Source organism: Strigops habroptila, chromosome Z, assembly GCF_004027225.2.
Source record: "Strigops habroptila isolate Jane chromosome Z, bStrHab1.2.pri, whole genome shotgun sequence".
NCBI lineage: Eukaryota > Metazoa > Chordata > Aves > Psittaciformes > Psittacidae > Strigops > Strigops habroptila.
In genome coordinates this window covers 21,284,722-21,311,355 of record NC_044302.2, presented here as the reverse complement: position 1 = coordinate 21,311,355, position 26,634 = coordinate 21,284,722, and the positions used below count along the sequence as shown (strand labels likewise).

At 50.6% G+C, this 26,634-nt stretch overlaps 2 protein-coding genes across 2 annotated transcripts in view; both read right to left on the bottom strand.

The window, feature by feature from the left end:
• Window positions 1–3,124: 3,124 nt before the first annotated feature.
• NRN1L (neuritin 1 like) lies at window positions 3,125–5,870 on the bottom strand. Its single transcript, XM_030469869.1, has 3 exons — window positions 5,497–5,870; window positions 3,663–3,822; window positions 3,125–3,573 (listed from the first exon to the last, which is right to left on the bottom strand). The coding sequence occupies exons 1-3, from the start codon at window positions 5,759–5,761 to the stop codon at window positions 3,300–3,302; spliced, it is 699 nt and encodes a 232-aa protein (XP_030325729.1). The 5' UTR covers window positions 5,762–5,870; the 3' UTR covers window positions 3,125–3,299.
• An 874-nt stretch (window positions 5,871–6,744) lies between these two features.
• Window positions 6,745–26,634, bottom strand: part of EDC4 (enhancer of mRNA decapping 4) — a 38,405-nt gene continuing 18,515 nt past the window's right edge. Inside the window, exons 16-29 of the mRNA XM_030471420.1 lie at window positions 25,015–25,103; window positions 24,060–24,213; window positions 22,910–23,373; window positions 20,965–21,066; window positions 19,320–19,472; window positions 18,060–18,096; window positions 16,908–17,088; window positions 14,430–14,585; window positions 13,612–13,727; window positions 12,786–12,951; window positions 11,390–11,576; window positions 9,918–10,137; window positions 9,037–9,200; window positions 6,745–7,641 (exon numbers count right to left, since the gene is read on the bottom strand). Coding sequence (XP_030327280.1) covers window positions 7,446–7,641; window positions 9,037–9,200; window positions 9,918–10,137; window positions 11,390–11,576; window positions 12,786–12,951; window positions 13,612–13,727; window positions 14,430–14,585; window positions 16,908–17,088; window positions 18,060–18,096; window positions 19,320–19,472; window positions 20,965–21,066; window positions 22,910–23,373; window positions 24,060–24,213; window positions 25,015–25,103 — 2,385 coding nt within the window. The 3' untranslated portion in view covers window positions 6,745–7,445. The remainder of the gene's footprint in view (window positions 7,642–9,036; window positions 9,201–9,917; window positions 10,138–11,389; window positions 11,577–12,785; window positions 12,952–13,611; window positions 13,728–14,429; window positions 14,586–16,907; window positions 17,089–18,059; window positions 18,097–19,319; window positions 19,473–20,964; window positions 21,067–22,909; window positions 23,374–24,059; window positions 24,214–25,014; window positions 25,104–26,634) is intronic.

The following is a 26,634-nucleotide window of genomic DNA, read 5'->3' as shown; positions in this document are numbered from 1 at the left end:
ATGTGTGGTGACATGCACTGGTGTGCAGGACACTGGTGACACAGCCAGGGGTGTAGGACACATGTGGTAACAAATGCCAGCAACCCTGAGGAGAAGGACTTGGGGTGTTGGTTGATGAGAAGCTCCCCATGACCCAGTTTCAATGTGCACTTGAGCCCAGATCCCCCGTGTGCTGGGCTGCATCCCCAGAGCGTGAGCAGCAGGTCGAGGGAGAGGATTCTGCCCCTCTGCTCCTCCCTGGGGAGACCCCCCGCAGTCCTGCGTCCAGCTCTGGGGCAACAACACAAGAGGGACGTGGAGCTGTTGGAGCGAGTCCAGAGGAGGCCACGGAGATGCTGCGAGGGCTGGAGCAGCTCTGCCTGGAGACAGGCTGAGAGAGCTGGGCTGGGTCAGCCTGGAGAAGAGAAGGCTCCTTAAGGGGAGACCTTAGAGCAGCTCCAGTGCCTAAAGGGGCTACAAGAAACCTGGAGAGGGGCTTTGAACAAGGGCCTGTAGGGACAGGACAAAGGGGAATGGCTTTAACCTGACAGAGGGGAGGTTGAGATGGGATCTTGGGAAGAAGTTCTTCCCTGTGAGGGTGGTGAGGCGCTGGCACAGGTTGCCCAGAGAAGCTGTGGCTGCCCCATCCCTGGCGGTGTTCAAGGCCAGGCTGGATGGGGCTTGGAGCAACCTGCTCTAGTGGAAGGTGTCCCTGCCCATGGCAGGGGGTTGGACCTGGATGAGCTTTAAGGTCCCTTCACACCTAAATCTGTGCGTGATTCCATAATTCTATGTGCAGCCCATCTTTCTGCCTGCAGGATGAAACACCCTGAGCATTTGGTGGGTGTCTGTGGGTCTTCCCAGGCATCCACAAGCTCCCCGGCTGGATCACAGTGGCGCAGTTTGGTGCACGCTGGTGTCACCATCACTTCGGTGTCACTCCAGCTCCCTGGCTACCTCCTGCCACCCCACAGCAGGACAATGGGGAGCAGCAGGACGATGGGGAGCAGCAGGATGATGGGGAGCAGTGAGCTCCCACTCTCGGCCCTGTGGAGCTGCCGGTGGGGTGCCGGGTGCTGTGCAGTGTGTGGCCAGTGCCCGTCTGGGTTTATCCTCTTTAGCCACCATGTGGGGATCCTGCACTAATTCACCCTTAAACACAGGATTGTCAGGAACTGGAAAGGAAAGACTCGGTGGATTATCCATCCCCCCGGTGCCGGCACTAAACACAGGGAGCAGCAGCTGCTGGCTGAGGGGAGCTGGGATGGAGCCCTGTCCCATGGGTCACCGGGCCCCAGGCTCAGTGACATCCATCCCACAGCAAAGGCTGCCAGCAGCATGGCCCCACTCCTCCCCATGGATGTTTTATGACACACACACACCCCCAGCCAGCTCCAGGCTGGTTAATGAAATAAATAACATGAAATAAATACAGGGTCCCCCCTTAAATCTGAGGGAGCGGCAGCAACCGCTCAGCCCCCCAGGATGCACCACGACACAACAATCCAGGCAGCATTTCCTGGACCCAGAGTCTGTCAGGGGACCAGTGTGACATCCCAGAGCTTGGGGATCACAGAAGTAAGGGACCTGACCTCGCAGGAAAAGGTTTTGCAATGAAATAAGCAGTAATTTTCCCTGGCTCGAGGAGGACAGCGATAATTGAGCTTCTCACCCGCACACTGACGGCTTTTAGACACGAGCCAGTGTGCAAAGGCTTTCCGGGATCAACACCCCGACCGCGTCCCATGACTGGGCACAGGGATGTTTTTGAATAGCCTTGGTGTCACCCCAGGAATCAAAGGAACCGCAGCAACTCGTTACTCACAGCACGTCGCTGCCTTCCTCATCACTCCTGCTCGCAGCTAAGCCTCGCGCGTGCCATGGCACAGAGGCATTCGTGTTGGACGGAGGATTTTGGCAGTCAAGGTGCTGCTGCCTCTGCCAAGCGGGATGGTTTTCCCATGTGCCGGCCAGAACTGCCACCACCGCTGTTGATCTTGTGCCCTGGATGGGGTGGCCCATTGGCAATTTTAATGTCCCTTTAGGTGGTCAGGCAGGGGGAGGTTGCTGTGCCCTGGAGGGGGGAGGTCACCTCACCAATCCCAGTCAAGGCGAACTGGTTTGTCATGATGGGTTTTAGTATGCTAGGGGAAAAAAATCTGAAATATCCCAGCACCAGGGATGGGAATAACAGCGACTGCCACTGAGAGACACAAGTTAAACAGCAGCACATCCTCTTGGTTTAAATTCAGCAAGTTCTCATAGCAGCTTTCAGTATCTGAAGGGGCCTACAAGGATGCTGGAGAGGGACTGTTCATCAGGGCCTGTAGGGACAGGACAAAGGAGAGTGGCTTTTAGCTGATAGAGGGGAGGTTGAGATGAGCTCTTAGGCAGAAGTTCTTCCCTGTGAGGGTGCTGAGGCCCTGGCACAGGTTGCCCAGAGAAGCTGTGGCTGCCCCATCCCTGGCAGTGTTCAAGGCCAGCTTGGACACAGGGGCTTGGAGCAACCTGCTCTAGTGGAAGGTGTCCCTGCCCATGGCAGGGGTTGGAACTGGATGAGCTTTAAGGTCTCTTCCAACCCAAACCAGTCTGTGATTCTGTGATTCCAAGTCCCACCTGGACCTGGATATGAGCTTTAGTTCCCTGTTTTTTTCACCTATATCATCTTGGATAAAACTAAACCCCTTTCTTCCCTGCAAACCCCTGTTTCCTCCATGACCGTTAATAGGACTGAATATAGACAGACCAAAATAAAAAGGATGGAAAAGAGGATTTGTTTCAGAAAATTGCCTGGTGCTGCTGGAGTTGCCCATCAGAGGACAGGCTAGCAGCTGCTGGAAGGAAAAAAGAAACACAGCCTGTGTCTTCTCTTTAAAATACAGAAAACATTTGACCCAGCTCTAAGGGAATATGCTTTATGCCTGCCCCTGAAAACCAGCTCTCAGGGAACACAGGGTGGTGGGAATCCCTGGTACACTCTCTGCAAGGCTATTGCAGTCCTGTGGGGGGACAGAGCCACAGCCCTCCCCATGACCCTCCCCGGGGAGCTGGTCCAGGGAGCACCTCCTCTTCAATCCGCAGAGCATACCTGGAGCTTGGGAAGGGCGTGAGGGGCATCCCTAGTGAGAGACAAAGAGGAGAAATGTAAAAGCATCTTTTAATATAAATATAAATCTGTCTGAAGAGCTGCTGGAGAGGCCCATGCCCCATGAGGGATGCCCAGGGGTGAGGTGGGCTCGGTGGGGACCGTGGGTGCCTGTGCCGGGCCAACATCGGGGGGACCGACGCGGGATGTCCCTGGCACCAGGATGAGCACAGGGCTAGAGCTGGGGCACCAGCAGCAGCAGGACCAGCAGGGCCAGGAGTGGGGGGCACAGGGGGGTGGCCAAGCCTCGCAGCGTGGCCTGGTTGGTCTCGGCGGCCGGTGAGCTGCGGGCGCTGGCCAGGCGTCCCCGGGCACTGCACAGCTCCTGCAGGTTCCCCTGGAACTGGATCTTGCGGGATTCCTGGCGCAGAGACTCCCAGATGGCAGCTGCTTCCTCGGGGCAGCTCGACAGCACCTCGCTCGCACAGGCGTGGAAGTCATCCCAGGACCTGGGGAGATGGGCAGGAGCTGGGGCACTGCTGGTGGCCGGTCACCCGGTCATCATCCCAACAGCTCCCACAGGGATGGGAACACTCACTTGCAGATGGTGTCCAGCTCCTGCACCTCCTCAACACCCTCATCCCGCTGGCGCCGCACGCTCTGGACCATGCTGTCCCCCAGGCTGATGAGGCAGCTGGCAAAGCCCTTGTAGATGGTGTCGCACATCCCAGCCTTGCTCAGGGGCTCCTGGCTTACAGCTGCGGGGGAGAGGAAGAGACGGAGCTGAGCCCCTGCAGATCCCCCCACAGCCATTGCCTGCTGTGGTGTCACCGGGCAGTGGTGACACTGTGCTCAGAGAGACCCTCGCTCCTGCCCAGGAGGCCGGTGGGGCACGATGTGATGACCCCGCAAGCAGTGCTGCCGTTCACCACAGGGGAAGAGCAGGAGCCAGCCGCTTTGCCCGGCCTCCCCGGAGCCATCTGTCCCCAGCCCTGATCCCCCACCAGCAAAGATTAATTTGTGACTACAGCAGGGAAAAAAAACAAGGCTCAGCAAGCTGGAGTCCCTGCTCCTGCTTGGGTGGGAGAGAAGGGGGACGGGGAAGGATAAAGAGAAGGGGAAGGAGCCGGGGAACGGAGCCAGGGAAAGAAAAGGACAAAAGGAAGAGGCACAAAGGCAGCTCCGTCTGCTTCAATCTGAGAAGCCCCAATTCCCTACTCTGCTCCACAAGGATTCACCACTGGGACTGGACAAACCCCGGTGCCAGTAACAACCTGGCAACGCCTGCGAGTGCATCCTCAGCTGAGGGAACGCCCAAGAAGAGCTGCCGTGGGGCTGGTCACAGCGAAACGCCCGGTGCCGGGTTCCCGAGGCCAAGCCACGAGAGTTGTAAGACTCTGGGAAGTGCTGCAGGCGCGCACCCGGGACGTCTCTGCACTAAAAGGGGTGAGGAGGCCCGGAGGGGTCCCCTGCGGAAAGGTGACCCAGAAGTGGACAGAGCTGCCCAGTGGCTGCTGAGGCAGCCAGGATGGCTCCAGGGAGCACTGTGCCGTGCCGCTGGCATCCCATGAAATAAGGCCCTGGGCTGTAACACCGGGGCGAGCCTAAAACCTCAGCCTCTCACAGAGCACAGGGGGTGCTCATGACTAGAAACCTGCCGAGCACAGCTGAGACTCAGCCTCACACCAGCTACGTAGGTCACCCATATCGCAGGCATCAATAGCGGGATCTCTCGCTCCTCTTCCGACCTTCCCTCGGTAGGCAGCTGGGCAGGACAGGGCAGGAAGGAGAAACCAGGAGGGCCAATCACCTCTGCTACCCCTCCCCAAAACCTTGTAGGAAACCCGCTCCTGGCTCCAGCAAGGAAAGAGCCGCAAGCGGGACACACAGGTGGAGCCTTCCTTGGGGTGCTGCAGAGCACCGCTGGCTCCCCAGCGAGCACCGGCGCAGCCACTCCGCTTCTGGAGGAAAGGGCTTGCATCATGCACCCAGCGACCTCTAAAACCGCCCCGAGCTTGGTCCTGGCCCTAATCCTCCGGCGGGGATCCCCCAGACCTCTGCATCCCTCTTCGGGATAGGGCTGCCACCGGGTACCGCCGTGCCCGGAGCCGGACGGTGCGAGAGAGCGCGGCGGGACTCACTGGAGGTGGAGAATGTGCCGAAAGAGTCACACGCTGGCTGGAGGCGGGCGGGCAGGGAGAGCCCGGCACCGGCGCCGCTGAGCAGCGGGACCCCGGCAGCGCAGCGAAGCCGCCGTCCCCCCTCCCCGGCACCGCGGGACCCCGGGGGACGGGGCGCGGTGGGTCGCGGAGCCTCGGGGTAACATGTCACCCCGCTCCACGCAGGGGAGATCCCACCCTCTCCGCCCGCTCCCCTCGAGCAGCTCAGCGCAGCCCCGCGCTGCCCGGTCCGCAGCCGCCGGCGGCACTCACCGAGGGGCAGGAGCAGCAGCGGGCACACGGCCCGCAGCAGCCGCCAGCAGCCGCCTCCCATGGTGCGAACCTCCCCGCGTGCTCCGCGCTCCGCCGCCACCGGCAGCTCCGCGCCCCGCCCTCGGCTCCGCCCCGCGGCACTCCCCCGGCGGAGAACCAGAGTCCCGGAGCGAGGAGCCGGAGGCGCCGGGACAAACCCGGCGCCTCCTACCCGCGGCTCACGGCCCCCTCCAGATCCACCTCCTGGCAACGCCTGCGAGTGCATCCTCAGCTGAGGGAACGCCCAAGAAGAGCTGCCGTGGGGCTGGTCACAGCGAAACGCCCGGTGCCGGGTTCCCGAGGCCAAGCCACGAGAGTTGTGAGACTCTGGGAAGTGCTGCAGGCACGCACCCGGGACGTCTCTGCACTAAAAGGGTGAAGAGGCCCGGAGGGGTCCCCTGCGGGAAGGCGACCCAGAAGTGGACAGAGCTGCCCAGTGGCTGCTGAGGCAGCCAGGATGGCTCCAGGGAGCACTGTGCCGTGCCGCTGGCATCCCATGAAATAAGGCCCTAGGCTGTAACACCGGGGCAAGCCTGAAACCTCAGCCTCTCACAGAGCACAGGGGGTGCTCATGACTAGAAACCTGCCGAGCACAGCTGAGACTCAGCCTCACACCAGCTACGTGGGTCAGATACCGCACATACCGATAGTGGGATCTCTCGCTCCTCTTCTGGCCCAGCCAGGCAAGAAGCGCATCTCCCACCAGCCCAGGGACACAGTGGCTGGTAGGAGCAGTAGATGTGGGCCCTTGTCTGGCTGGTCCCTGCTTCAGGCCTGGTATTGGCCTCCTGGGCTCAAGCCCTCCCCTTTACCCCATTCCCTCGGTAGGAAGCTGGGCAGGACAGGGCAGGGCAAGGCAAGGCAGGCAAGGAAGGAGAAACCAGGAGGGCAAATCACCTCTGCTACCCCTCCCCAAAACCTTGTAGGAAACCCGCTCCTGGCTCCAGCAAGGAAAGAGCCGCAAGCGGAACACACAGGTGGAGCCTTCCTTGGGGCGCTGCAGAGCATCGCTGGCTCCCAAGCCACCTCTGACTGATGCACCCATCAAACTTAACCAGAGACCATGGGGAAGATCTAAGAACAGACTTGCAGTGCTGGCAGAAAGGGTATCAGAGCCCCTCAGCTCAGGCTCCAGTCCACGATCAAGTACGTGCCTCAGCCCATCCACTCCTCTCTCCACGGTGCAAGAGAAGCAGGTCCCCACTTGACTATTTTTCCTCAAAAAGTTGTTTATTGAACTGTTTTTAATGTTATTTCAAGAAAAAAGAAATCCAAAATTTAAGTAACAAGAAAACCCCTGGTGTAAACCCAAAACTGATGTCTGAACCATGGATGAATGTGAACATCTGCTCCAACACAATGGAAGCCCAGGGACTTGTGCAGCTTCCTGCTGCTGGACTCTCTCAACACAGAGGATCTCCAGGCACCCCAGACACACAGATGCAGCCCCAGCCCTGCCCGCACTGCAGATCTGGAGTTAATGAAAGCCCCATGTGCTCTGCTGATGTCCTCCCAGCTAGTCACCCCACCAGGGAGCAGGAGTTTTGAATCCCCAACTAAAATACAGGTACAAGTTTCTGGTCAATGAGGCGCTCGGATCCCCAGCTGCCCCCTCACTCAGGGCTCAGCATGTGCCTCCTTTCTCCTGCACTCACGGGAGCAGATTCCAAACTAAAGGGGTAAGAAATCCACTAGCTCCTGCTGAATGCGGCTTGGGCTGCCAGCCAGGCCGCAGGGACGGATGGACAGGTGAAGAACAGACTTAACTCTCTTAAAAAGAGGCTATTTAGGAAAAATAAGCCAAGTGAGCTTTCAGTAACTATTTGGAACTATACACAGATGGCATTTGCCTTAGAGACATCACACACGTTGATAGATTTCCTGGCAAGAGCTCTTAACGTGGTTAGTGACTACTGGATCTGCTCCAGAGCGAGCAGGCCCTGGAGTATCATCGTGAGGCGACGGGCAGGCCTGCTCAGCGTGTTGTGGGGCTCCACCTGCAGGAACTGGAAGAGCTTCTGCCGTACCTGGTTCATGACTGACCCCATGTGGTCTCGGGTGATGGGGTCACTGTGGTCCAGGTGCATCACCGCCTCCTCCAAGTAACTGAAGGAGAGAGACCAGGGTGAGAACCAAACACAGCACATGATCCCAATCCTATTCGGTTAATTTTAGGGCGGAAGATGTGCAATTCTGCTCCCCCACCCACACAAGCTCAGTGCAGCATGTTCAGCCATCAGAAAACAAGTGTTCCTGACTCACAGCAGAGTCCACCTATCTCTCCTCCAACACGTAAGGGCAGCCTATAGCTTCCAGCCTGCAGTATGTGCCAGACAACCTGGCTGCCTGCGCTGAAGCCGACACACTGACCGGCAAGCCAGAGCTCCTTGCAGTGCAGGAGGTGGCACCTGGTCACAGCTCTGTAGGCATTTTCTTTAGTACCTTTTTAGCATAAGCAGAATTAGTCACTTATTAATGACATTCTCTGTTGCCCAGAGTGGCTGCCCCATCCCCGGCAGTGCTCAAGGCCAGGCTGGACAGGGCATGGAGCAACCTGGTCTAGCAGAAGGTGTCCCTGCCCGTGGCAGGGGGCTGGAACTGGATGAACTTTAAGGTCCCTTCCAACACAAACCAGTCTGGGATTAAACAGTAAAAATCCTCAGCAGTGAGTCTTGTTTTACATAGGGATATATTTAAGGTCTTCTTCCAATATGTCACTGCAACAGCTTTGTGCTAAAAGAACAGCTTGAACTTAACAGCAGCAGCTTTAGCTCTGGTTACCAGCTCATCTGTAACTTAGAGCTCTTTTTCAGTTTTTCTAACTTGCTTTATTCCTATTGTAAATTGAGTTAGAAACTTGACTTAAGTCATTTTTCCATATAAGCCACGGTCAAAACCTGCAGGTAATTTAACAAGTTAGGGGTTTTTAGGTAACAGGGGTTTGACTCATCCACTAAAAATGTCCATGGCAAGCATCAGCACAGTCACTGCTTTGTCACACAAGCTTTGGTTGGAGCATATAACAGACATTACTGCCAGTAGCTCCTGCTGCCACCTCCCACTGAACGTGTCTGTCAGTCATGACAAGAAACTGCCAACACAAAGCACAGCAACACAGTAAGGATTAAGGACAGAGAAAAGTTGCTCTGGATACTAAACTACCTAGGAAACATGGCACCATCCCTCTTTTTTGCCTCCACAGTGGACTTGTTCCTTGGTTAAAGGGGATTGCTGCACAGACTGCAAATACTCACAGACTACAATGCAGGAGGTAACAGCACCTACAGCTTGGTACCCCTTCCACTAACTATTGGGCAGCGAAGCTCATGCCCATGCCTCCAGCTTTTCCCAAGTCACTACTGGTTGTTCACATGCCAGTAACAGGCTACAGAAGCTCCAGCTTTCATCAAAGCTCCACCTTCCCCTTCCAGACAGTGAATTAAAAGCCACAGCCAGAATAGGTCTGCACAGGTTCAGACCTGGCACCCTGATCATACTCACTTCAACTTCAGTTCCGTACGAGTACCCAAATCAGAGGAGAGCTGCTGAATGAGAGAGAGCAGCACAGGCTGGGACAGTGGGCACGGATGCTGCCCAAATACTTGCTCAGTATCCACAGTCTCACAGACGTACAGAACAAGGTTGAGATCAGCTGCTGTTAGAGCCTGCAAGGAAAACACAGCTAGAAATACAGAGGCAACAGCAGGCACATGAGGGACACAGGACAGAGCAGAGACAGCCCTCTGCCTTGGGGCAGCTCAAAGGCTTGCCAGCCTCCTCTGGGAGAATTCTCTGCAAAACCTGCTCTACATGCAAGCAGGAGTGTGTTCAGGCTCCCGGGGGACGCCTGTGTCTGTGCTAACCTGAGCAGACCACAGCCAGCCAGAAGGGAGCAAGTTACAGTTAGCAGCATGGAGCCAGGACATGTTTCCAGCCATTAGCATGGTATTGCCATTATTTCCAGAGGACTTGTTGACAGCAGCTGAAACAGATCTGCCTACATATTCAAAGGCAAAGGCAAGGTCAGGCCTCAGCTGGTAGATCTGCCTGGAGAGGCTTATGAAGCCGTTGTTCTTCAGGGGTGCACCATGTGCCACTGCTGATGGCAAAACACTCTGGCTTACTGGAGCGCTGACACTGTCCTGACAGGGGATGGGCAGGGCAGAAAAACTTAACTGCCACCAAATCATGCAATCTGCATGGCTCTGGCTTGACCTGCATGAGAGTGCAACTGCACCCCTCAAGCAGTCTGCTGCCATGGGTCTTTTCAGGCAATTCCTGTATAAATTGGTGTGGGACTATGTTCTCACCTCAAGGAGCCCTTTTACCCCCTCTCCATTTCCCAGCAAGCAGCAATGCACACTGCCACGCAGCCTATGTACCTGCTGGAAGGCTTGGTTGAGGCGTCCCTGCTGGAGCAGCTGGAGGATGTGAGTTTGCTGAGACTGGAAATCCAAGTGAGTGGAAGGGATTGGAGTGCCAGCCGCTGAGCGCATTGCCTGGACGATGCTCGAGGTGACTGCTGCTTGCTGCTCCTTCATAGCCAGGCTCACTTCTTCTTTAATGACTCGCTGTACTTGGGCCAAAGTAGACTCCTGCATGCTAAAAAAAAATAAAAAAAAAAAACCCAAAACCCAAAGGCATTTCTGAAAGTGAAGAACTGAGAGAGAACACCGCACAAAGCTTGTCCTGGTGAGAAAGCACAGGCTTGCTTGCTTATTGTAGCATGGCTCCCAAAGGGTTAATACAAGTGGCTATGAGGCACAGGCATTGTAAACATGCTGCCAAGGAAGCTCTGTGGCCAACACCACAATGGCCCAGGGTGCACGTGGAAGATGCTGGGATTCTGTGTGGAAAAGTGATCTTACAGGGAACTAAGTTTCTGCTTATACAGCCATCTTTAATGGCTCTGGGTTACAAACAAGGCTAAGCTATAGGTTAACCGCCAAACAGGCTCAGCATTCCACATTACATCTGTTAGACGCAGTCTCCTCACCTGCAGATGACACCTTTAGAATGAGAACACACTTTCACTGAGCCTGTGACTTCGCCACAGAAGACCAGCTCACAGCACAGGCTTTATTGTTGTGTTACACCTTTCCCTCACAAAGAGCTGGATCCTCCACTCTTACAAAGTTTACAAAGCATCAAACCTGCTCTACCACTGGGAAAATAGCAAGACTTCCCCGGGAGCAAGCATAGCCCATGCAAGACCAGAATTTCATCTGGTAGCTTTCCTGGCAAGTCTGGTCTGCTTCAAAGATCCCAATGTGCTCAGGCACGTGTTCTAGTGGCTTAAAGTAGACAGGGGCATTCTGCCCTGCAGCTGACCACCAGCCAATCTTAATGCCTTCACACATCATGGTGTGAAGGTGGTGAAGGCACCACTGGGATCACACCCTGGAACCAGGACGGCCAAGCATGAATTGCTGCAGAGCAGCTGGGAGGACAGACTAGCCTGCAGAAACTATTGGTATGTCTGAGGACCGAGCACTACGAAGAAAAGCCTTCAAAAGGCTGTTCTGAAGCGCTCTTCAGGAAGTGGTCAGACTTGAGTGTGCTTATGGGCTTCATTGGGTCCTTCTGTCCTCCATCATGCATGTGGGACCCTGTGAAAAGCAGGCCCTGAGCTCCCACAGGCAGTGTCAATACAGCTATGATCTTTGTTTTGGGCCCTAGAGGGCAACAGATACACCAGCCCATGTGCTCTACCCAACTGTGCAGAGCCGACAAGCAGCCCCACACTACTTGTGGTGAATGACTTGTTCCCACAACCAAGCAGGGGGAGTTTTTTGTCATGCACACGTATACCTCTCACTGACATCTCTTTCCACAAGCCCAACTGCCAACTTACTTGCCCACAAAGATACGCAGCTGATGCTCCACCTCAGCATGGACGCTGGCTGTGATAGAGGAAGCCAGCTGCTCCGTGGTGCTCTGGAAGGTGCTGGCGAGCTGTCGAAGTTGATTCAGCAGCAGGTCCCGGGCCTCCTGTTCTCGTACATTCTTGTTCTTCAAGTGAGCCTCAAACTGCTGAACATCTGCAACAAGCAGGGAGGAAGACATTTATGCCATAGATACCTGTGGAGATGTTCATGGTAGAAATCCAGCTGCCAGGCTCTACATGTTCTCCAGCAGAAACAGTTACTGGGCCCCTGTATGAGAACAGGAGAGAGGAGAACACACAAGCCTGGTTTGGGGCTGCGTTACGCTAACCAAGAAACCCTGCCTCCAATTTCCCCATTACATTACATTGCCACAAAGCCACAAGTTCTCTCATGACAGACCTTTATAGGTGCTCTTTGTTCAGGGCAAGATAAAATACCCTCACTCCCACCTTTATTTCATCCACAGTGTGAGTTGTGATCTGCATTAGAGATGGAGTTCAATGCCAATGAAAAAAGGGGAGGAACATTTCTGACTAAAGAAAAATCATGTCTACAGAGATCAGAAAGCTGTATTTTAAAATATTTTATGAACTGGTCTGATCAAAAGGGAGAAGAAGGTAAGCTCTATATACTTGTGGGAAACTTTTGAGGAAGAGGAAGGGTGCAAAATAAAGAGCAGCTGGAGACACTCTGAAGATCTGTACGCAATAGAAATTGCTGTGCTAGCACTAGCCAACTTCATATGCCCTCAGAAACCAGCTCTGCAGAGTAATACCTGCCAGGCCTCCCAAAAGGCTAAGGAACTGGATCCCAAGCCTCCTAACAGGAAAGATAGTGCACAGTATCAGTGTATCCAGTACATCAGTGCACAGTTTCCCTTATTTAAGGATATACTTCTCTTTCTTTCAGCCTGACCATGCCTGACACTGTTCAGCCACTGTTTAACCTCTGATCATCCCCATACCCTTCTCTAAACCTTCCTGAAGCCATTACCCCTCTGAAATGAGGACTTAGCTGCAGGACTGCTACCCACTCCATCATCATCTTCCTGATGGCAGGATGTCCCACCCTGACAGCTGGGCTTTACTACTCAATAGATGAAGTCACAGATTCACATAATGAAGCCAAGTGTTTTACGGCATGGGCTACAAAAAACAGACGTGAACCTCTGTCCCAACTGCACCAGTCACAAAAATCTCCTCACTTCCACTTCCCAAGTGTGAAATGGAAAACACAGATGGACTAAGAGGTTAAACAGTTACCAGTGAAACTCTGAAAGGCAAAGGCATTGGGCCAACTTGTTGTCAGCCACTAATGCAACAATACTGTGCAGAGAAAACTAAGAGAAGGAAATCTACTCACATTCCTGCGTACCCTGCTTGAAGGTATCATTAATCTGCTGGAACATGGACTGGCAGCTCTTCTCAAAGGCTGGCAACACGACACTCTGAAATGTTTCCCTGTAAGATGACTGGATTTGCCCCTGCAGGGTATCAGTCATAGTCCTCACAACAGCATCTGTAAGGTTCTTAACAAGCACAGATAGAAGAGATTCCAGAAAATTAACAGCGTGCTGCAGACTAAACACTAGAGGTCTCTGTAACACACCCACACCAGAGACGGACAGCTAAGTGTCAGAAGTGTGTATTCCCTCAGCTCCTTCCACAGGCAGAACATCTGCATGCCGAGGGGCTGCCTGAGAACATCACGATTCCCCTGTAGTTCAGCTGTAGAGCAAGGGAAGCTGGCACAGTCAGGCATAGCTCCTTTCACCTTCCCCTACTTCCCTCCCATAAACCACAATTCTCTGCAAGCTAAGGTAAGTAACAAGCTTCTGCTCCCTAAATAATGTAGAAATGGAGAACATAGGGGAGAGCAGAAGAGCCAGTCACGGTTTCACCATTTGGCTGATTGAGCTGGCCTTAAAAAGCATTCCTGTAGTGAGAATCTCTAGTCTAGTAAAAAATGAACAGCTTGGTAAATAAAAGAAATGGTTAATGAGGCAAAGCAGGGAGGGGAGTATACAATGAGCTTGCTCTTCTGATGAGACTAGGAAGGAGATTTGACCCCTGGCAGCTATACTGACCTTACCTGGAGATACAGGTGAGGGGAAGAGGTATGAGGAGTTGCTACCCAGGCAGGTGACAACTCAGTATTCCAGGAAAAGCTACACTCTAGTTCTCCTTACCTTTGATTTCACTAGCTTGGCCACATTTTCTTTCAGTGTCCCCTCAACGGCAGTGAGCTTGGCAGCAATAGTGTTATTTAGCTGGCCAGCAATAGTGTCCATGCTCTTGGAAATGCCTAGACACAACAAACATGTCACAGTTGCAGCTTTAAGCCTAGAGTCACACTTCAAAACCCAGAAAAAAGAAAACGGAGTCAAACTCTTCTTGGATATGACACAGCTAGGGGCAATGGTCACAGGCTCTGGTTTGGGAAGGCAAGGTTGGACACTAGGAGAAACTTTTTGCTAGGAAGGTATACTACAGCTCCGGGAGTGAGAAAGGCTGTGAAATCTCCAACCTTGAAGGTTTTCAAGATTTGCCCTAACAAAGTTACAGCTGACCTGATCTAGAATAGTGGGTAGCCCTGCTTCAAGCAGGACACTAATGGCTGCAGAAGGCTTTCCTTCCAGCATTTCTTACATGGATCCTGCTAGTGTGTCAAGGAAGGGCAAAGATAAGTTAAGTTTCCTCCAGTCAACTCCCAGCTTTTCCAAAATCATTACCCTCTTTTGCCTTCCTCCACTTAACAGACTCCAGAAGCTTTATGGATTACAGTGGCAGGCCAGACCCCACTCCCTGGAAAGACATCCTCTCTGGCAACCTCACACTCCTTCCAAACCAGAACTCCTCACACGACAGTGGGGCTCACAACAGTCTAAAGTGAAACGACTAGTCTTCATGTAACCGAACCCCTACTTCATTTAATGCCAACATGTACACAGCATGCTTTGAATCGCTATGGGGCTTCCACCTTCAAAACCAAGGCAGCAAGACTCACACTGAGGTACAGTCTTCTTCATCTCCTCACGAATGGTCCTCTCCAGACGGTTACACACCACAGTGGAAAGGGATTGAGAGAGCTGCTGAGACAGATGCTCCTGGAGCTGCCCATTGCGCTGCTGTACTTCCGTCAGCAGTCGGTCTAGTCTTCTCTCTATTGAGAATGCGTATTAAGGAGCACAAACAACAGATTTCCTCTCTACCGTCAACACTCCTGTCCACAGAGATGGACACTAGCCTCACCTCCAGAGGCTCAGTGACAGCAAATTTACAGCTCTGGTGAAAGAGGGGTCTAATTAAACATTGCTCATTTGTTCCAGTAAATAACAGCATGCTCTTAAATAAATTACCAAGGTGAGAGAAGAGCTCTGGAAAGCATGATAGAAAAAGCCAAATGGCTAAAAGAAGCTCAACAGCAGTGTTCCCTACATATTGTGGGTTAACTTAGCTGCTCCTGTAGGCAGCTCAGCCCCATGCAGCCACTCGCTCACTCACTCCTCTGCAGTGGGATGGGAAAGACAACAGGAAGGGTAAAAGTAAGAAAGCTCATGGATGGAGACAAAGACAGTTCGATAGGTAAAGCAAAAGCCACACATGCAAGCTAAGCAAAACAAGGAATTCATTTACTACTACTCATCGCAGGCAGGTGTTCAGTCATCCAGAAGCGCTTCAACAGTGACTTGGGAAGACAAATTCCATAACCCCCCTCTTCTTCCTCCTCCTTTCCCACAGCTTCTACTGCTGAGCACAGCATTGTAGGGTATGGGACATCTCTTTAGTCAGTTCGGGTCAGCCGTGTCTCCTCCCTACTTCTTACCCACCCCCAGCCTGCTCACTGGTGGAGCAGCATGAGAAACAGAGGTGGCCTTGAAAGGGATTAGCAATAGCCAAAACATCAGTGTTATCAATGTTGTTTTGGTCACAGATCCAAAACATACCATCATATGTGCTGCTTTGAAGAAAATTAACTCCATCCCAGCCAAAACCAGGACACTCCAGAAAGTAAAAAGTCCCATATGCATAAAAAGTAAATTGGTAAAAATGTTTCTACAGCATGGAATTGGTGGCCATGAGAGATATAGTGCACAGGAGCAACCCAGGCTTAATCACACAAGGGTTTGGGTTGGAAAGGACCTGAAGATCACCTAGTTCCAACTCCCTGCCATGGGCAGGGGCACCTCATACTAGACCATGTCGGCCAAGGCTCTGTCCAGCCTGGCCTTGACCACTGCCAGAGATGGAGCATTTACCACTTCTTTGGGCACTTCTTTGGGCAGCCTGTTCCAGTACTTCACCACTCTCACAGTAAAGAACTTCTTCCTTATATCCAACCTGAACTTCCCATGTTTCAGTTTAAACCCATCACCTCTTGTCCTGTCGCTACAGTCCCTGATGAAGAGTCCCTCCCCAGCATCCTTGTAGGCCCCCTTCAGATACTGGAAGGCTGCTCTGAGGTCTCCACATAGCCTTCTCTTCTCCAGGCTGAACAGCACCAACTTTCTTAGCCTGTCAATAATAAAAGCTAGTCATATCTCATGAAGCAACCAAGCTCCCTGAAGGAGCCAACATACAAACACTGAGATGCATGCACATCTTAAAAAACATGGAAGAAGAAAAAAAAAATACTAAAAACAACTGTCCAAAACAAATGGTGAAAAGAATTCAGCTGCTGACAGAATTCAGCACAAATAGGAAAAAATTATTCTAATACTACAGTATAGCTCTAGACTCCCAACTTCAGCAGAAGGCTATCTGAATTACCTCTGAAAATATCAGCCTTTCATTGAGAAACGAAAAACCAAGACTAATTAATAGAGAAAACAGAAATCATTGTCATGCCATAGAAGTTTAAGAGTGGTTGCAGCCTGGAAACAGGCTAAGGCTGCTTAGTTTGGGGGACACAACCAAATTCAGTGCAGTAAAAGATGTAGGAACTCACTACTCACCGTACAACAAAAATAATTGGTATCAGGTTTGAAAACACCAAAACAAAGTACTTTTCAGACAACACATAAGGGACCTGTGAACCACTAGAAGTATATATGGGTACAGACTAGATAACTCTCTATTCAGCTATGCAGCATGGCAGTCAGATGCTATTTCAGGTGCAAGTACTGACTTGCCTTAAGGAGAAAACAAGGAAAGGATCATCCCATAATTACTGGCCACTGCCTGACAGGCTAACATATTACATGCATCTCTAGTCTGCTCCGGCGTTGCAGCACTTACAGTCTTAATGGTAACAAGAAGATTTAGTAGCATGGAGAAAATGTCCGTTCTTCCCCATTCTGAGTTTCTTGCCCTTTGGAAGGGACTGAGAGGAACTGAAATAGTTACACTGCAGGCAGGCAACTTTACTGCACTCATGGCCCATGCTACTAAGGTCCTTGAACTTTCTGAGCCTTCTTCATACCTCTAGCCTGCCCCACAGCCTTCCACTCCTTAGGTACAACCCAACATTTGCACACAAGGATACGGCTCTGCTCCTGCTGGGAGCTAATCAGCCTCTCGATGTGGCCCATAAGGTTGCTCTGAACAGTATTAATGTGATCCATGAGTCTTTGCACCAGCTCCATCTGGTTCTGACGCAGCCGAGAAAGCTCCTGCTGTTGCCTCCTCAATATGCACATCACCTCCTCCTGGAACTCTGGCGTCATCTGTGTGAGGAGAGGACAAGGATTCATTTCTAACAGGATCAGAAGGCAGTCAAGCTTTCCACTAGCTCCTGTGCTAACGACTGAAGTGTAACACACAAAGCAGAAAACAGAAAGCAGCTTAATGCCCATTTCTGAGGCTTTTGTCCCAAGAAACAAACTGATAAAGCAAGGTATACAAAGTCCCTGCATGGAATTCATAAATGGTTGCTTAGAATATCAACTGTTTAGATTCAAGACTTGCTTCAAACCTCTGGCAGCTAAAAGAAAACAGAAGAAAACAGATACTATTCACTTTTGGCCATGTACTATAAGAATGTTTAGGCTTTCTAATGTAAATCATGTCCTCAAATACTTAGGAAAGTGCTGTGTAATCAGTGGAGTAAGAAGAAAGTTTCCTAGAGCACTTTTTCAGCTCTTTTACTTATTTATGAATAACAAAACAACTGGAGAAATACACATTTATAGTTTGTTGTCTCTTCACCTGCTCAAAATATCTAAAGGAGGCAAATGCACCAGAGCAGTTTAGGAAGTGTGCACAACTTAGAGCATTTTCTGCCAGATAGGAGGGTATTATCAACAGGGATAAGAAATTCCAACAGGCCAGTCCCACTGTGAACCTTATTTTTCTGGGAACAGTTTATCCTGCTGCCAATGCACGTGAGTCATCTCAGCAAGGAAGAGGGAATGAATGATAGTGTCTTAGATGATGTCAGGTATTTCTGTGTTCTCATAAGCTATGCAGAGGTGAGAAGGGAGCCACCTGCCTGGATAGCACTGAGCAGCTCCTTCGCTGCCAGAGAGCAGAGCAATGCCAAGCCCTGGCACAGCTCCATCTCAGCCTGCTGGGGCACAGCAGGGGCCTATGGGGCTTCAAGGAACTGGGATAAACTTTGTCTCAGGTCTCTAGCAGGACAGCAAATAGAGCTGAAGCATCAGGCCCTTGGGACAGACACAGAGCACCTCTGACTCACCAGGTTGTTAGATGATCTTGGTGACTGGTTCACATCCCTGGAAATAAAAAGAGAGAAAGTAGTAATCCAATTACGTCAATTAACTGCTCTTATTAGCCAAGTCTTCTGCCAACACAGATCACACATTTTACAGTTGCTTTAGCTTCTACACTCTAGCTTATACTTTTATACTTCTGTTTGCCTAGTATAACATGAAGAGTGAGGGGAAAGTGATGAAATCCCAGCCCTTACAGCACCGACACTCCATCATTTGCACTATTCACAGGCCCTGAAGTTCCTTACAGACTGGTCCTTTTGCAGGGAGGAGGTTTAAACTAAGGCTTAATAAGGATTGTTACAACATAAAATGCACACTGATTTTTCTGTTTTGTTGAAATGCAAAGCCAGAGGAGGCTTTGCCAAACAGCTTTTGAAGGCCTCCTGATATTTTCCAAATTAAAATCAAGTGCCTATTTGTAAATATAGAATTAATGAGCTTCAAATCATCTAGAATGATTCTAGCTCTCAAGAATAGACTAGTGATGCACTCCAGCATATACAGCAGAATAAAGAAAAACACTAAACTAATCCACTAATATTGCATGCCTCCATCAAAGTCACACATCTATGAATATTCAAATGCTACCAGAAGGCAAGTAAACATTTGTCGTTCCCAGACAGCCTCCATTCAGCAACCTTAAAATGACTGAGGCAGGAGAAATGAAAATCATTTCAGAGACTAAGAGTTTCTGGGTATCACAGCACAGGACCACAGCCAGAAATTTAATGCCATAGCCCATTTTTGTTGTAATCTGCACAGCTAGAGATCCAAACCATGGAACACAATAAAAGGAGAGCACCCTGTGCTGCTCTCCTCACATTAATGCAGACAACCTTGGTCCAACTTGACAAGGGCAGACCTTTCCAATCATCAATTTTCACTTACAAGACATTCATATGAGCATGTTGAGAAATACACTAAAGCAGCAAGCAGGTAACAAACGACAGATATTGCTGACAAGGGTACTCTGTCAGCGTTCAGAACGCAATTAGAAGTGGAGGCCATGTTCAGGTATACTCACACCCTGGGTGATAGGTCAGTGTCTGAGTAACCAGCAATGCCTTCTGTGGGGCTACTGCCATTTGCAAAACAGGGTGAGGGTTGGGAGCACTTGGCCACTGCCCAGCCTCAGACCCTGGCCTTGCTGCTAATGGCTAATCAAGTTGTGGCCCTGCACAGCTGGTCCCACAGCCACATGTGTTCTGGCAAACCCAGTGTACCTGTCATCTTTCTTGCCCTTCCGCTTTAGCTTTGGAGAAGCTTGTGGGGATGTCTTGGCTTTCCAGTCCTTCACAGGCAGCCTCTGTGTAGATGCTTTGGCACCAAATCCACCTGATGTAGAAGCCAAGCTTGCAACTTCATCATCATGGTCACTAGAAAGGAACAGCAGGAGAGAGAACATCACTTGCAATACTGGACAGTTAGCCTTCACTAACAGGAGAGGATTTACACTCTGCTCTTCCTCCACATGTCGGCAGTCATGCAGCTAAGCAGCTCTCCACTTTGATCTTTAACAGAGATATCTCCACAGAGCTCAGCATGTGCTGCTCTGTTCTGATTCACGCTTGCTCAGGCTGAGCTCAAGTGCTACATAACGAGACTTTAATGTGCATTTGGGACAACTGTGGCTGAGGTAGTGTGGGGGGAACAACGCCTGTTCCTACTGCATACACACACAAGGATGTGACACTGGGCAAGCACATAGCATATGCTTACAGACAGAAAGCACTTCACACAGCAAGTATTGCAGGAACAGAAGAGAATCAGGTTGAGCCTAGGAAGTACATGATCCTCGGTACCTTGGAGTCTTTCAGCTGCTGACCAGCCATCCAATACAGGCTGCTCGTGTCGGTCTGAATTTCAGTGTGGCATATGAATGAATTCCCAGCTGTCAAACAGGGCTGAGCTTGCCAGGCACACACAGTGTGCCCACGTTGCTTTAGGATGGCTCATAAGGTGTCAAAAGCAAGAAACTCCCCCCTCTACTCTGCTCTCCTGAGACCTCACCTGGAGTACTGTGTTTAGCCGTGGGGCCCCAACATAAAACGGATGTGGAGTAAGTCCAGAGGAGGCCATGAAGATTATCCAAGGGCTGGAGCACCTCTGCCATGGAGCCAGGCTGAGACAGCTGGGCTTGTTCAGCCTGGAGAAAAGGAGGCTACTTAAGGGGAGACCTTAGAGCAGCTTCCAGTGCCTAAAGGGGCTACAAGAAACCTGGAGAGGGGCTTTTGACAAGGACCTGTAGGGACAGGACAAGGGGGAATGGCTTTAACCTGACAGAGGGAAGGCTGAGATGAGATCTTAGGCAGAATCTCTTCCCTGTGAGGGTGGCGAGGCCCTGGCACAGGTTGCCCAGAGAAGCTGTGGCTGCCCCATCCCTGGCAGTGTTCAAGGCCAGGCTGGACGGGGCTTGGAGCAACCTGCTCTAATGGAAGGTGTCCCTGCCCGTGGCAGGGGGTTGGAACTGGGTGAGCTTTAAGGTCCCTTCCAACCCAAACCATTCTATGATTCTATGAAACTAACTCCTGATATACCCTTCCCTACCTTATCTAAGGCACAGTATTTGGAAACTGATCCTTTAATACATTTTCACTGGTAATTAAACTAAGCTTGGTACATGCTTTTCGAAGCAGCACAGTCCAGTGTTTCCCTGCAGAGAGTAAATTGGACAGTGCCCAGAGGCTGATCTGGTGAGCAGCTGAAGTCATCAGAACATTACAGAAGCTGGACTGCATAGACACGGGAAGTCAGGAAACAAAGCAAAGACATTCACCCCACGTGTGAAGGCTCGCTGCGGACAGAAGCACGAATGTAGCCTTAACTGAGTCCATGCAGGGTGAGAGAGGGGGCTAGGCACTCTGGTACCTTTGTTCTGCACTAGCATCCTGGCTGTCATGCTGCAGCAGGTGGTAGCTGTGTCGATGATAGGAAGAGCTCTTGTGCTTTTCTTCAACCTCATCCCTCAGGCTAGAGGAGGAAAAAAATACCATCGTGAATGTCTCTTTCAGCTTGGATATTTGCTCACTCCACTTTTCATGAGAGATCCTGACAGAAGGTCTAAACCAACCAAAACCCCACATCTGTCTGCACAGATGTAGAAAGCAGCAGGTACTGCATAGAGCCACTAAACACTCAAATTTCTCCAAGTGTTTTCCTGGGGGCCTTAAGAAGGGAGAAGCAGCTCAGCTGTGCTTCAGGCGTTAACCAAGAACAATCTCCCAACAGATGTTCATGCAAGACGGGTAAGCCACTACTCAAAATGGGCAGTACGGTGCACGTCAGTGAACAGCATCATCTTGGGTTTGTTTTTCCTCACAGAATACTGATCTCTGGGGCAAAAATCAGTGCTTCCCAGTTCTTTCAAGTGTCTGAGGAAGTGTATGAATTACATGGTTTAGCTTTACCAGACAGAACAGAATTGCAACAGTGATTCCAGTCTCAGTTTCATAAAGATTTTGAAAGCAAATGGCATGTTCTTCTAAGCTGTAAACTAGGTCTACGTGAATTCAATTGCAGGAAGATCTTTAGACAGAAGTGAGCAGTTGTTAGTTTCATATAGGTGGCTGCCCCATTCCTGGCAGTGTTCAAGGCCAGCTTGGATGGGGCTTGGAGCAACCTGGTCTAGTGGAAGGTGCCCCTGCCCATGGAAGGGTGTTGGAACTGGATTAACTTTAAGGTCCCTTCTAACCCAAACCATTCTAGGATTCATTCTATGATCCTGTGACTTTACTGAGCTGGAATGTCAAAAACAACCCCAAACAACCAACCAACCAAAACCAACCAGAAATCTCTCAGATCCAGAGATATCTCATCTGCTATGCTGATATGAGTAGTCCTGAAAAATTCAAAGACAGAGTGAAAACTCCTATTAAGTATTTTCTCAACTTTAAATTAAGAGCAAAAGCAAAAGCAGTGTGTAGAGATACAGCCTCAGTGCCCTCCCCAGAGCTGTCAGAACTGCTTCGTGAAGCAGAATCCTCAAGTGTGGAGGCACAAAGCAAGGCCTTTCTATTGCAAATCTGGTGGGAGCGAACAGCCCTGGATAGTTTGAGGGACAACACTGATGCTCTCAGCCTGCTAGTCCTGTTGAAAAGAGAGGTGTTTGCACACAGCCTTGGCCTAGACACTTTGGAGATGTGAGGTGACCCCTGCTGCTCCCGTCCCACTACAGGACAGGGACATGAATTCTGTGATGAATCCTAGCACTGCTCCAGTGCCATAGTTTGCTCCTGGTAAGCAGGCATATGCGATGTTGAACCATTCTGCATGCCTGCTCCATGGAGACATCGCCATTCATTTCTGACTTTTAAAGTACTTCATTTATAATGCCAGCTGCACAGAGCCAATCCTAGAAGAGAGACGTACAATTAACCTATAACCAAACCTGCCAATCATTTATGTGCTAATTGATTCCTTTCAACAAGAGCATGCAGGAATGCATCACCTGGAGCAGAATTTAGCTTGTACTGGGTTTTACTAAAAAAAAAAATAAAAAAATAAAAAAAATCCCATCTCAAGTCTCTATTCCTAGGTCATGAAGGCCAATAAAGTACACTTTTCACCTTGTTAACAGAGTTCCTTTATGCTACAAGGGGTATGGGAGAAGACAAACTGCTACAGCTTGCCTAGGAAGTTCAGGACACAGCATACATAGACCAAGCACACAGGAAGGCTGAATTATCAGATCCCTTAAGGAAAGGAGGGATGGAGAACAGCTCTGCCTTAACCTCAACATAAGAGCTTTCCACTAAGCTAGCAATTTGGCAAGTGCAAAGAAATTGCCCCAAGCAAGGTAAACGCAAGTGATTACCTGTCTGCCATGGTGTTCCTGGTTTCTCTGGTTATGTCAGGAGCTGCTGGCCATGGCTGACTCACAACGCTGTCAGAAGATGCATTTTCCTGAGTTAAAGCAGTCTCCAGTAATGATGGAGCATTCAGCCTGTCCATCTCCACTGGAGGCATGTCCAACGAGTGGTGGCTGTGCTCGGAATTGTGCCGGGTGCCTGGAGACAGCAAATGCAAGGCTGAGGCAGCGGATGCCATACTGTCTGAGTGATGGCTGGGCTCCAGCACCTCTGCAGGAAGCCCAGAGGGAGCTGCCGCAAAGCTGCGTTGCAAGGTCTCGGAAGCAATCTCAGGAATATCCTGGGACATGACTGTGGAAGCAGAGGAAATGACGTCTGGTGAGCGCTCACGGGTGGGAGAAGCCTGGGGCATCACCAAGGGCTCCACCTCCTGCAGTTCCAGTGCTAGAGAAGGGTTTCCCGGTGGGACCTGAACACAAAAATCAAACAAGAGCCTTCAGGACAATGTGGAGACACCCCAAGAGCCTCTGTTACCTTACAGCAACCACCCCTGGAAACAGCCAGCTGTATCCTTTCCTCATGCGATCTCTGTGCTCCCACTCTGTTTGTCAGATGGAGAAAGGCCGTATGACTTGTAACTGGCTCTCAGATGGTCTAACAACACACTTAACCAATGCTAGTTTCAACACACCTTCAAAAGAAAATGGAACACCAGTTCTACTTCCCTGCTTTGCTCCAGGATCCCTTCTCTTTGAGGGGAAAAGTTAGTTTTAACACTGAGTATCTCCTGGACTAAAAAGCTTATTTCAATTTCAAGCTTTGGTCATAACCTGTTTTACATCATACCTGAAAAGAAAGATTTAGGAATAGGAAATGATTGTTTCAGACTTGTCAGACCAACAAGGAAGAAGACAAAGGCTGACCACATCCAACCATTGCGACAGTGACAGCATAAGATAGAGCTGTCTCTAATTTTCAGAGAAATGTTGTTTTACATGAGGTCAAGGCCCATTAACACGGGTAAACCTGCCAGCAGCTATGTTCCAGAGGGCAGCCACTGGCCCTCTTAATATCCAAGTGAGTTTAATTTCAGCTTGTATAGGCCCAGAGAGAGAGAGATCCCTTGTCCCAGGAGGAGACTAAAGGGAGCCTTACTGGAAGAGGCGCCTTTGGTGTCAGCTTGTCAGAAAGGCCTGGGATAAGAACTGAATGGCTCCTAGGACTAGTCTGGAGACCGCTGCTACTGCTACTCAGTGTGAGGCTGGTGTCCAGCTGCATCTTGGGGCTCACAGCCAAGTCTTCCGATGGCCTGCAGGAAACAGACACAAACAAATCAAGCAGGCGAACCTAATGGTACAGATCTGCATCAGACACTCAAGGTGAGGAAATGGAACCCACAGGTGAATGGAGGAGCCCAACCCAAACAACATTAGTGTTCTCCAAGCCCTTGCTCCTTCCACCATGGTCAGCTACTCCCTGTCAACTAGCACTTGCAACTCCTAGTGCCCAAGGAGATACTAGGTAGAAATAAAAAAGCAAAACGAAGGGGGAAAAAAAAAAAACAAAACAAAAAACCCCACAAGGGGGAGGATCACAATCTCTTCAAATTCAAGGTGTCAGTGGCAGAAGGGACCAGATGTATCTTCAGTGCCCACTGTATGGAGTTTAGGGAGAATCAGGACATTATGGGATAGGTATTTGTCCTTTTCCCAGCCCCCAGGGGTGAAGTTTTTACCTGGTACGCAGCCCAACCCACTGCAACACTAGAAAGATTCTCCCCAATTATCTCCCTGTCCTTGGTGGCTGCATGTGCTCCTACCTGTACAGAACAGCCCTTTGGGAGAAGCATGTAAAGCAACAAAACTGAGATGCAATAAGAGAATCCTTCTGAGGCACAAATGAAACACTATTGTTGGCCCCTTGGATGACAACAGGCATGCTCCAAGCTGCACTAGAGATGCAAACAGTTGCCTATATAGCGACACTGGGACTCAGGCCAGTTTCTAACTGGGGCTAGTCTCCTCTACAAGATGCACTACAGCTCTATGCCACCCTGAAGGACTGTATCAGTTCAGCTGCAGATATATTATTTAATACACATGCTATTTACCTGGGCATAGAGGCATCTGTGACAGAAGCGCTACTCATGGCTGTGACTGCAGTCAGGGAACTGACACTGCTGCCTGGAGATACAGCAATCTAGAAGAGAACACAGCAGTCAGGGTGTGACAGAAGAGTTCAAGAGAACTTTGCCTGAGGATGCTGGCTCCAGAACACCTAAAGAGTCTTTGGTGAAGAGGGAATAGAAAAAACAATAGGTCAAGTGGTACTGTTAGAGTGCTCAGGTGATGGTCGAAGGCAAGCCCCAATACACCAATCACATGAACCATGACTGCTTTTATTGAGCAACTGCTCTCCCAAAAAGTGGCATTCTGTGTGGCTCTGCACTAGATTCCCATTTTGTTCTTCGAGCCTAGACTGCCCTGCCAAGGTCTAGTGAGGCCAGAGTCTGTACAGGCTTTAGGTCCTGCACTGCTGATACATGGAAGCAGAATGCTCTTCTCACCATCTGTGAAGAGCACAGTGGGACATGCTGGCCCCCACTGCTGCTTCTGGCTACCGGAAAAACACCCACAGAGAGCACACAAGTACTCAGGTGGGGAAAGCTGGAGTAGCCAAGCTACTTAGGCTTGACAGTGCTCAGGGCAGAGAGCACAGACTGAGCTAAATTAAACGCTGTGTCAACCCTACAGTGCTCCTGGGTGCTGGTGCCTGCTGCAAAAAGCCTGCCATGAAACAGGTAGCAGTGAAAAGCCAGGTTTAAACTGAAAAGTTACACTGTTCAAACTGAAGAGTGAGCTGCTCCTTGCAGCAAAGAGTATGTGCAATCACCACTCCAGCAACAACTTCTCTCCTCCCTTGGGACATCTTTGCATTGGGAAGGATACCCACCCACAGGCACAAAATTAATTCCTGCATTCAGCAACTTTGCCAGCAACAGCAAAACCTTTATGAGCAGTTTAATTTATTCTTTGCTCCCCAAGTTGTCACCACGGTGGTCTCTCATTAGTCAACTCAGCATGAACTCCCTTTCTACATATCTCCATGTGCCATCTGTCCTCATCCAGGCTCCTCCAGCACACATTCCAGCTGCGGTGACAACCATGGTGTCCTCCCTTGGAGGGAGAAGCCCTGCCTTAGGATGTGTATGTGGAGTGCTGCTCACAAGCACTCTCCTGCTTCGCTGTAAGAACTGTATCAGCACAGCAAGTAACTGCTGACAGTTAATTTCTCACAGGAAGGCAGAGAAACCACAAAGAGCACAGCTTCTCACCAGTGGAATCCACACCTTATCATTAAGATGCGGATCACTTTTCTTAAATTAAAAAGTACTTTTCAAAGTGCATCCTTTATGTCTACTCCCATTCTAAAACCACACAGAGAAAACTCCACAGTCACAAATCCAGTACAGAGGCACAAAGGCAGGCTATGAAGCGAGTGGCTTTAAGACTAACATGACACTTGGATGCAGAATGGTCAAGAAACAGCAAGCTCCTGCACTTCCACTTGTTGGAATATCCAAGAGGGGCAGCAGAAACCTGTGCCGAGTTAGACAGATGCACACTGTCACTGCCAGACAGCCTCTAGAAATGCCCAGCAGGGCCAAACGGTGTGTGCTTCAGCACTGTTGGTCACACACATGTGACAGGGCATTGGCTCTTCACCAAGA